Raw genomic sequence first — 11,113 nt, forward strand, 5'->3', positions numbered from 1 at the left:
ATCTGCAAGATTAGTGGCTAGAAACAACTAAACAAACAACATGGTTCTCTCTGAACTTCATTTTTTATGTTATAATATGTTCACAGATCTGACCGCTTACATACGATTAAGCATACAAATGTTTTTTACTTCAAAAACAACGTTAGTGTCTTCTTGAAATATAATCTACAGTCATGTTACAAAAATACCATGTTTAAGTTAAAAACAGTTCTAAAAAATGTATTTTATCTACTTTCTTGAAACCTATGCCTGCATTCTGTGTTGTAGTTTTGTCCTAAAAGAAACAACCAGGAACTTAAACGCAAGGAACCTTTTCCAAACTCTATTATGTTGGTTGCAGCTACTTTAGCAAAATACCCGAACTCCTGAGTACAATAACCACAATGGTATGTGCGAACGACGTATACCTGTATCAGTTCATTGTTCTTCGTTTTAAATTTAGTCGTTGACAACTCAATGGAATATCAGTTTCGAAAGATGAATTAAAGTTATGATGCGGACATATTGTTTAGGTTTCTTTTTCATAAATCAAAACACAATGCACGCAGATGTGTTATGAGAAACTTCATTCTAACACTTACTTTCTATTGTCAGAACTGCTTTTAGATCACATATCAAATACGTAAACTTCCTTGTAATGTAGTGTGAGTCCTTAACTTTATTGGTCTACTGCTGAAACTATAGCACAGTATTGACTGTTAATAAGGCGTCCAAAAATATCTTTAAATAAATGGTGGTGTACTGTTCTGACTTCGTTTGCTCTATTCCCAGCGAATGAGAGTCATTAATCCAAAACATACTGTCACATAGTTTCGTTGAACAATTTGTTAATCAGAAATGCTATTAATAAAACTTTGTTGTGTTGTGCATGTTTCTGGGCTCCTGTACGGTAAAGATCATACTCCAAACAAAGTTAAACTTTATTTTCATTTCGAAAAACGATATTTGTAAACCGTTTAGGGCCACGTGAAACATGCTTTGTCACCAAGCCAATTCCATTATTGCATGCAATGAATTTAAAAACCATGCTTAAAATCTTTCGTTTTTGCATATTGCATACCTTTATAGCTGCGTAAATGTACGTTTTATTATTCAATTAAAACACTTTCAAATCAGTTCTGACTTTATAAAACGTTAGTCTTAACCACATCATGTAACTATCAGTTTTTATTCCTTTGTTTAGTAAATACTTCAATGCAAGCTATCTGTGCTTAGGGAAACCTATTGTTGTCAAAACACTCACAAAGTTAACCATTAGGAATGTGGTGAAGGAAGAAACGTAAAAGGTTCAGCAAACCCTTTAGACTTTCGTGAAACTTTGTAACTGCATATAGTAACACCTTTCAAATAAACAGAATCAGTGAATGTATTTAAGAATATTTATTACAAATCAATTCATCTACAGCACAGCAAACAGTAAAAAGCATAGTGGAAAACTACTTATTTTATTACAATGATCCAACAGTGAACTTGCAAACAGTCAAGGACCCCAAAATAATCCAGAACAGCTTAGGGTAAATCCCTGGGGCATGACCGGTCGTAATAGTTGTAATTTCCGGCGGATTGGTCGTATCCGGTTCTTGAAAGAAGGCAAAGTAATGGTTTCAGATTACATGAACTTACAAATATTAGCACTTTTATTGTCAAGCTTTAACAATGTCCAAATGTTCACTGAGTGTAGTAGAGTTGATTTTGTTTCGCTTGGTCAAAGAACACCTAGTCACATAATTGCACTGAACAATCACTAATCCGGAAACAGCTGCGTGAAGGGCACAATTGATGGATGATGACTAAATCAGCTATACCGCTACAGCAGCTACGCTACTTATGTATTTAGGGTGTATATTTTGTTACTCTTCAACCTCTTGTTGCATATGAAAAAATGCAATAAATAAAGCGGTAAGCTGCAGACAGTGCGCACTGTTTTGACCTACAAGGTCCCATCTGTGCAGTGATAGGCCGCATTGGCTAGTGTAGCAATCCAACGAACATCGAACAAAATAATAATAAGACCCTTATAGGTAGAAACAGTGTGCACTGTCTGAAACTTCTAATCTATTGTGCACTGTCTGAAACTTCTAATCTATTACAAACAAACCTTAGTTTGACAAAATGGCACTTAAACTTTACAGACATTAATCACAAACCTGAGATTTTAAACACAAACCTGAGATTTGACCGACAATTCTAAGGCCAGCAGACTCTGGGAGATTAATAGTATTAGTTTCTGCGTTGTTTGCGTCACGAACGGGAGTAATGACGTCATTGTCGTCGTTGTGTGTGTTAACATCTCTCTTACTGATCAAAGGAAGTCTTGTAGCGCTGTTTATTTGCGCGAGTTCAAATATCGAATGACACAGGACAGAAAGGGCGAGACAAAACACGTTGCAAATAGAAAAAGGCACGTGACGTATTGTGCGGTTCGGTTACGCATGACTGGTTAACGCAGTTGGGGAAAACACCCAGTTGTCGCCACACAGCCCCCCTCCAGAATCGTACAATGCGCGACAATAATGATTGCAATGGTTGACGTCTGGTCGCATTCTCGCGAAGGCATTGCATGCGTTTTTCTTCGGGGGCCGTCCTCTTCTTGGAGGTTGTGCAACCTGAACAGGCATAGTTAAATCGACCTGTGCTGGTTTGAGTCTGTCAACCGAAACGGTTTGTGGTCGCCCACCCAAATCCACTATGAAAGACTTTGCGCCGGTCTCAATGACTTTGTAGGGACCCTCATATGGCGGCGTTAATGGCGGACGATGGGAATCTTTTCTGATAAACACAAACTTTGTTGTTGACAAATTAGCTGGAATAGCTGACTTTTTTAGACCATGGCGGGACATACGGATCGGAGCCTGCTTTAAAATGGTGTCTTCTAGAGTATGGAGAAGTGTTGCTAAATCCGACGAAGGATTCTTCAGTGGAACGATGTCTCCCGGTATCCGTATCGGCGCACCATATACAAGCTGAGCGGACGATGCTTGTAAATCTTCTTTAGTTATGGTTCTAATTCCTAGAAGTACCCATGGTAACTCATCAAGCCAATTTGAACTGCTCATACGGGCCATGAGAGCACTTTTTAAGTGTCTATGAAATCGTTCCACGAGGCCGTTTGCTTGCGCGTGGAAAGCCGTGGTTTTATGAAGCTTAATGCCTAAAAGCTGATTCATCATTGACCACAGTTCTGAAGTGAATTGCGCCCCACGATCTGAAGAAATATCTGCTGGAATGCCAAATCGGGCAATCCAGTTGCTAATGAAGGCTCTAGCACATGTCATTGTCGTTTGATCCTTCATCGGTATGGCTTCTGGCCATCGAGTAACACGGTCGACAATTGTAAGGAGATAGGTATATCCTTGTGATTGCGGCAGCGGTCCTACTATATCTATATTCAAGTGACTGAAACGTGTCGCTGTGGGTGGATATTCAGCCAATGGAGCGCGAATGTGTTGCTGAATTTTCGCCCTTTGACACGACAAGCATTGCTTCGCCCATGTACTAACATCTCTTCGCATTCCATGCCACACAAACTTTGATGCAACTAAGTTGCTTGTGGCCCGTATGGAGGGGTGTGACAGTCCGTGGATTGCATGAAAAACGCGTTTTCGCCAAGCTTGAGGAACTAATGGTCGAGGATTCCTGCCAGAAATATCACAGAGAATAATAGTTCCTTCGTGGTCGTAAGCAATACCTTTGAACTTCAGCTTAGTAATAGAGGTGCGGTAAGCTTGCATCTCGTCATGAGCTTCTTGCTGGGCTGCAGCCAATAACTTGTAATCAAAATTAACACAGTCGGAAACACTTGCGAGCAAGGACCTGGAGAGTGCATCAGCAACAGGGTTGTTTTTACCATCGATATGTTTAATATCAGTGGTAAACTCTGAAACGTATGAAAGGTGTCGTTGCTGACGTGCTGACCACGGATCTGTAGCTTTATTAATGGCAAATGTGAGTGGTTTATGGTCCGTGTACGCGGTGAAAGATCTTCCTTCCAAAAAATATTTAAAATGGCGGACAGCCAAATACAATGCCAACAGCTCGCGGTCAAAGGTGCTGTACTTAAGCTCAGATGGCCGTAGGCATTTGCTAAAAAACGCCAAAGGTCTCCATTGACTGTCGATTTGCTGCTCCAAAACTGCGCCAACAGCAAACTGGGAAGCGTCCACAGTTAAAGCGGTTTTTGCCTCGAGCCCTGGGTGGTTAAGTAGCGTAGCATTTGCAAGTGCGTCTTTAGCTTCATCAAAAGCGGTCTGAAGGCTTTCTGTCCACGTCAAATCCTTTGGCTTATTAGACAGAGCTTTGTATATGGGTAACATTATGGTAGCAGCTGATGGTATGAATCGATGATAAAAATTTATCATACCACTAAATTGCTGTAAACCTGCAATTGTTGTTGGGCGTTTGAATCTTCGTATTGCCTCCACTTTTTCCGGCAAGGGCTTGGCCCCATGGACATTAACTTGATGTCCAAGAAAATCAATTTGTGTCTGCCCGAACCTGCACTTCGCAGTGTTAATAATAAGACCATGGCTGTCTAATCTTTTGAACAGTTGTCGTAGATGGTCAATATGCTCACTTGAAGTTTTGCTGGCCACAAGAATATCGTCAAGATAAACAAAAGCAAAAGGTAAATTTGTGCAAACGGAATCCATTAAACGCTGGAAAGCTTGTGCTGCGTTTTTTAATCCAAATGGCATACGCAAGAATTCGAACAAACCGAATGGGGTAATTACAGCAGTCTTTGGTACATCAACTGGCGCAACAGGCACTTGGTGATAACCACGAACCAAGTCTATTTTTGAAAAAATTGTGGCACCTGTTAAATGCGCAGAAAAGTCCTGGATGTGGGGAATAGAATATCGATCCGCTTCAGTGATCGCGTTCAAACGCCTGTAGTCACCACAGGGCCTCCAACCGCCGGATGCTTTGGGCACCATGTGTAAAGGCGATGACCAGGGACTCGAAGAACGCCGCACGATTCCTAGGTCAAGCAAATGTTGAAATTCCTGTTTGGCAATCTTCAATTTTTCAGGGGGCAGACGCCTTGCCCTAGCATGGACTGGCGGCCCATGTGTGATAATAAAGTGCTCTACCTGATGCTTGGGTTGTGAGTCAGAAAAGCTACTTTTGGTCAGATTGGGGAATTCTGAAAGTAGTTTGGTGTAAGTTGGTTGTGCTGCAAAAGACATTATGTCACGCGGTGAATTCGCTGTCTTAGAAGAATTCACATTATCTGCAGAATTCGCATGCCACAGTCGATGGCGCTTGAAGTCCACAAGCAACCCATTTGCATGCAAGAAATCGATGCCCAGCAGGGGCCGAGATACATCGGCTATTACAAATTTCCAAGCAAATCTACCAATGGAAAGATGCAAAGTTAAAACTTTGAAGCCGTACGTACGTATAACAGTTCCATTGGCTGCTTTAAGTGAAACACCAGGTCTGTTTGAGCGACGATCCCGTCCAGTTGCAGGTAGCACACTTACTTCAGCACCACTGTCGATTAAGAAGTTGGCTCCTGTGTTGCAGTCTGACACGAAAAAGAGTCGGTTTTGCCTGCCGGCCGTCGCAGCCAATCTGGGCGGCCGGCTGGCTCGTTTCCCTGACAAATACATGGTCGGCGGCAACGACGTGCCTTGGGCCCAAAGCGCTGATGAAAAAAACAAAGGCCGTCTCCACGCGGATCAAAAGCAGACTTGTTGCTTTGACTCTGCACTTTTGAAACAATAAAATTTGGGTCGCGCCTTGCTTGCCATAAAACATCTGCTCTCTTGGCGAAACTTCGAAGGTCGTCGATGTTCTCTTTTGCCAAAATAATTCTGATGTCTTCTGGCATTTGTTGTAAAAATAGATGCTCAAAAAGGAAACACGGCTTGTGATCGCCTAATAAAGCCAGCATTTCATCCATTAGGGCTGAAGGTTTTCGGTCTCCTAAATCAGGCAAATTTAAAAGACGAGCGGCTCTCTCTTGCTTTGAAAGAGAATATGTGTCCAACAGTTGCTGCTTAAGCGCTTCATATTTTTCTTCTGCAGGCGGATGTTCCAACAAATCAATTAGACGTTGTGCTGCGTTTTGATCCAATGCAGAAACCACATAATAAAACTTTGTTTTATCGTCAATTATCTTCCGCAAAGCAAACTGTGCTTCTGCTTGATTAAACCAAACACGCGGTTGCGCGGTCCAAAATGTCGGCAACTTTAAAGACACTGCATGCTCTTCCATCCTGAGAAATTCGTTCTCAGGTTACGGGGTCACCACTGTAGCGCTGTTTATTTGCGCGAGTTCAAATATCGAATGACACAGGACAGAAAGGGCGAGACAAAACACGTTGCAAATAGAAAAAGGCACGTGACGTATTGTGCGGTTCGGTTACGCATGACTGGTTAACGCAGTTGGGGAAAACACCCAGTTGTCGCCACAGTCTAAAGGTTTACATTTTTTGAGAAAATTTCAATATTTACCTTTGAACTTAATGTACAGTGTATGCACTGTCCTGTGAATGTTATCGCACGCAATACACCGCAGTAGACAGCGTTTAACTTACCTAGAAATCGTGCTTCTTTTGTTTATCCCTCCTCCCATACATCCATTAGAACAACGGGTCCCACTAAACTGCGTTGCACAGACAACCACCTCACACTGAAAAGTGCAAACACTGCGTAACCACCATTGTATAGTTTGGTGCAATTGCTTAACCTGGTGCCCATGGACTACTTTAGGAGCCGGTAATGTGATGTAGGTGGTTTGTACTGCAAAGCCTAATTTAAAAAGATATTTTGTCTCTGCCAAATATCATTTATTTTAGTCAAACCAGTCCTAAATTGATTGTAAACTGAACCAATAAAATAAAACCTGCTTAAAGGAGAATCGGTTGTAACATACAACAACCTTTTGTAAGTTATATTGAGCCTGCGTTTTTCTACATTTCACGTCAGTTTTTAATCTAGTTTAAGGCAGTGAATATGACTAAGGTTTTAGAAATCTATTTACCTGTATTACAACATTGGTGTTTTCGGTGATACCAGGCAGACCGGTTTGGAATTGAAACGCTTTTACACTGAATTGGTTTTTCATTGGATTGGCTGATGGGTATCGCTGCATAGTTTCGTCATTAATACAGCTGCAATAATAAAATTTTAAATATAAGTACCAAACATGATAATACTCTTCCAATGTTAGAGTTTTCAGTCTATAGCCATCCAATGTTAGGCCTGTTATACTTCATCACTAAAAAGTAGGACTCATTCCTGACAAAGAATATTAGCACTTACTTTTATGCCCAAGAAAAAAAAGCACAAGATAGTTGACGAATTTTACGTAGTCAATTTTTACAGTCAAATTTGGGTGAAGTTTGACCTAATTTGTTAATTTAAATTACCAATGACCACAACTCACGCTCTTTGGCCGGTTTTAAAAGCACCATTGTCTTTTAGACATTTCGTAAATACAGAAAATTCTAAATGGTGGACATTTGGGCATTTTTTATTTTCCCAGTAGGACAACTTACTCCTCGTCAAAAAGGATGATATACCCCCAAAAAGAGGACGTATGATAGGCTCATCCATTTTTTTTATTTTAAAACTGTTACGTGGATATGCCTGTTACATATGTGCTGTTTAAAACGAGGCCCAAAATTCAAACGCATACCAAGCAGTGTCTTACCCTTCTCCAATCATACTGTAGTCACCAATGTTATCTGGGTTGGGGTCGGGTTTCGCAACACAATTAATTGTAAAAAGCTCTACGTCAGTGTCCGTGGTCTCAGCGAGGATTGCGAAATACACGTCGTCGTTTACGTCAATGACAAGCGGGTAGGCATCTGCTGAATACGCGCTCTGAAAATTAAAAAAACATAAAAATAAATTCGTAAACGCTAATGTACGGCTAAGATGAACATAAATTTATAACTGGGATCAGCCCTGAAGCGTCTATACAGACCAGCGATCACTGCACACCCATATATCACAGTACGCCAGACGCATTGAAGCCCATACCGAATCAGCCGGTCACTAAAAATTCACCACTATATGGCAAGGCGTAAGCTAAAAAAATCTAGCCTGTGGTGGGATTCGAACCCACGAAAGGTTTTTCCGGTACTCGCGCTCTACCAACTGGTGGTAAATTCTTGGTGACCGGCTGATCCGGTATGGCGCCTTCAATGGCATACTGTGACGTTAATGTACGGTTAAGGTTTTTAATATCAAGGTTTAAATAAAAAACAAACAGTATAAATGTGACGTAGAAGTGTTACCTAATAACCTAGTCAATTCATAAAAAATGGTTTGTTGCACATTTATGTCGCTCGATGCAACCTTGTAATGCTAGGTCCATCTTTACTTAAAAAGGTGCGGTAAGTGACATAAAGTTGCACTAAGTAATATAAAGATGCGCAAGTGTTATAACAGTGCATCCCTGTATATTTTAGATGCACCTCTCCTAGAAATATTGGAAGACGTCGTAGTTACAATAAGGCTTGGTACCAATTATATGAAGACTTACGATAAATGTGGAGTCTGTGTAAAAATCGAAGGTGATTTCTATATCTGCGAATCCTTCTTCACCGGTGATTATAACTGGGCCCTGTGGGGCAAAGCTTCCAGACGTCTCAAAAAACTTTTCGTTTGCACAAGTCGTTTCAATCAAATACCAACGACTGCGTGATACCAAGCCACCGTCAACATGAGATTCGACCCACAGTTTTACAGTGTTTTGGTGGCTCGCTTGGTTGTTTTCTGTTTCCTAATAATACATACAGTTTATTGTTCATTTTCAATACATCTGAATTTAAACACCGTTATGAACCATTTGCCCGCAAACCCAACAATGTCAGTTTTAGCTCAAGCAAGTCAAATAGTACTTCGTATAAACGTAAATTATAAGGAATCAAGATTGTTTTGGAAGCAATCACGTTTTTAACCTTTTCGCCTGCACCTTTTGTTGAAATTTGGTTTTACTAAAGACATATTTTAAATTAACATTTTATTATGAATAATCAATGCTATTGGAGTAAGAAAATATGAACGATGTAGAAAAGATTGTATAATTAGTACCAGCTGAAACCAAAAAATGTTGTGCGATAAAATATTTGGGTTTTCCCAAACCAAATATTCTATACGAACAAATGCATTTGAACGTGCTTAACACCACAACAGTGCCACATTCATCCACTCCGAAGTCAAACTCGTAGTAATCACCAAAATCGGTTCCCTGGCATTCAGCCGGAGTTGTCGAATCACTTCCGTCCGGTATAAGCCCGAAATCGGTATAATCGATGCTCACAGGGTAGTCACCCAAACTGATATAACCATCGTACGCACATTTGTTCACACGAATCGTCATTCGCGTTTCAGAACATGAACTTGACATTTGTGCTTCAAACAAAAATTTTTAGTGATAGATTGGAACGAGCTTTTTGAGACTATCCTAGAATTATTGTAGAAGTTGACGATATTTTCCTGAAATTTTTTTACTGAAAAATTCAATCGGTCTATTTTGCAAATGATGTTGCCTTTGATAACCGAGTCATTTTTGCTATTTTGATAGATTTAAACAAAAATGTTTAGTGATAGATTGGAACGAGCTTTTTGGAACAATTCTAGAATTATTGTAGAAGTTGACGATATTTAGATGAATATCGTTTACTGAAAAATTCAATCGGTCTATTTTGCAAATGATGTTGCTTTTGATAACCGAGTCATTTTTGCTATTTAAGTCCAAGGTTAAGCTATCATTTTACTCCAGGTTCATTGAACGCGTCACAGCGAATCAGCCGGTTACCAAGCATCACAAATAAGAAGGTGAAGGCTGACAAAATCTAGCCTGCAGTAGGTTTCGTACTAGGATTCGTTCGCCTTTTCGCAACTCACTCTAAACCAGTGTTTCTTAACCTTTTTTTTTCTTGCTGCACCCCTTTCAAATCACCAACCAATTTTCGCACCCCCTGGGTTTTTGTATTTATATAGAATTGAACTAACCAACCTTGATTCAGCATGCCCGCACCTCCTAGGAACAGGTCTCGCACCTTTTGGGGGTGTGTGCACCCCTGGTTAAGAACCCTTGCTCTAAACCAACTGAACTGCAAAGACTCAGTGGTGAGCTCATCGAAAAATCATAAGCGCCGTTGCCTGCCTTGTATGCTTGCACATGTCAGCTTCGTAGTAGGTAATGGGGCATAATGCAATTTTTCATGACTAGTAATCAGAAAATTCTAAACTGGGATCAGATCTAAACCGTTCATACAGACCAGCGATCACGACATACTTATATATATATATATATATATATATATATCAGTTATAAGGTTAAAGCTTTTGAATAAATACTGTTAAAATGACACTAGTGTACTTACGCAAACATCTTAGACCGTCTGATGCGAGTTCCCAGCAAGTTTGAAAACATGAGCAGGTGACTACACGTCCCGCCGATGTCACAAATTATCGCTGCAACCTCCGTTGTTTATCAGACAAGGGTCGATTTCTAAATTCACACAAGAATTATTTTCAGAATTTGATTTGGAACAGATTTAATGACAAAGAGTATGAAGAAACCCTTTTTTGAAACACACATGTAGTTGAATCCTTTACTGTTTTCTGTGGGCGTCCATTCAATTGTGTATTGATACACATTGTCATCAATTTGTTCTGGGCCTTGCCATTGTAGGTCACTTATGCCAAGCACAAGGAAACTCCCCGAGCTAAAAAGCAAAATTCAACAAATGATTCTCTGTGTAATGTAACGAGCCTCAGGGTGAACGAAATGCTTTTCAGTGTTATTTTACTTTTCCAGTTCTTTTACGCATATCGAATAAGAAAAAAGTGGAACGTTACACTCTGTGTTAGTATTTTTTGAATAAATTTAACTATAGTCAAGTAGCTAGTTTGCTGGTGCTGATTTAATGTCAAACAGCTCTAAAACTCTTTGTTGAAGAGCAATTGTCTATTGTGTTTAGTGTTTTGGTTTTTCCTGAGACTTCAATGTATAGGTTAGTCAATCAAACTTTCGGGCCTAAACGGGCTTCTCAAAAACGATTCGGGTTCGGGCCGTGTTTCGGCCTTATACTTTCAGGTTCGAACCGGGTTCGGGCTCCAATTTCAGGCCAGTTTACAACTCTGCAAC

The 11,113-nt window shown here is 40.3% G+C and overlaps 2 protein-coding genes across 2 annotated transcripts; both read right to left on the reverse strand.

Annotated features, from left to right (window-relative positions):
• Positions 1 to 1,408: 1,408 nt before the first annotated feature.
• LOC145233924 (uncharacterized) lies at positions 1,409 to 6,625 on the reverse strand. The gene is made up of 3 exons (XM_080098692.1): positions 6,543 to 6,625; positions 2,168 to 2,313; positions 1,409 to 1,579 (listed from the first exon to the last, which is right to left on the reverse strand). Exons 1-3 carry the CDS (start codon positions 6,578 to 6,580, stop codon positions 1,449 to 1,451), a joined length of 315 nt encoding a protein of 104 aa, XP_079954818.1. The 5' UTR covers positions 6,581 to 6,625; the 3' UTR covers positions 1,409 to 1,448.
• LOC145233923 (uncharacterized) lies at positions 5,305 to 6,292 on the reverse strand. Its single transcript, XM_080098691.1, has one exon. It carries the CDS (start codon positions 6,218 to 6,220, stop codon positions 5,501 to 5,503), a length of 720 nt encoding a protein of 239 aa, XP_079954817.1. The 5' UTR covers positions 6,221 to 6,292; the 3' UTR covers positions 5,305 to 5,500.
• Positions 6,626 to 11,113: the final 4,488 nt, after the last annotated feature.

Source organism: Phallusia mammillata, chromosome 6, assembly GCF_965637545.1.
Source record: "Phallusia mammillata chromosome 6, kaPhaMamm4.hap1.1, whole genome shotgun sequence".
Lineage (NCBI taxonomy): Eukaryota > Metazoa > Chordata > Ascidiacea > Phlebobranchia > Ascidiidae > Phallusia > Phallusia mammillata.

What these genes read in the sequence shown, in the direction of transcription:
- LOC145233923 (XM_080098691.1), bottom strand. Translation starts at nt 6,220, where the DNA reads ATGGAAGAGCATGCAGTGTCTTTAAAGTTGCCGACATTTTGGACCGCG.
- LOC145233924 (XM_080098692.1), bottom strand. Translation starts at nt 6,580, where the DNA reads ATGGGAGGAGGGATAAACAAAAGAAGCACGATTTCTAG. An exon ending in AAAAGAAGCACGATTTCTAG is followed by an intron (nt 2,314 to 6,542) that starts GTAAGTTAAACG and finishes CAGCGCTACAAG; the next exon opens with ACTTCCTTTGATCAGTAAGA. An exon ending in AATTGTCGGTCAAATCTCAG is followed by an intron (nt 1,580 to 2,167) that starts GTTTGTGTTTAA and finishes CCTTCTTTCAAG; the next exon opens with AACCGGATACGACCAATCCG.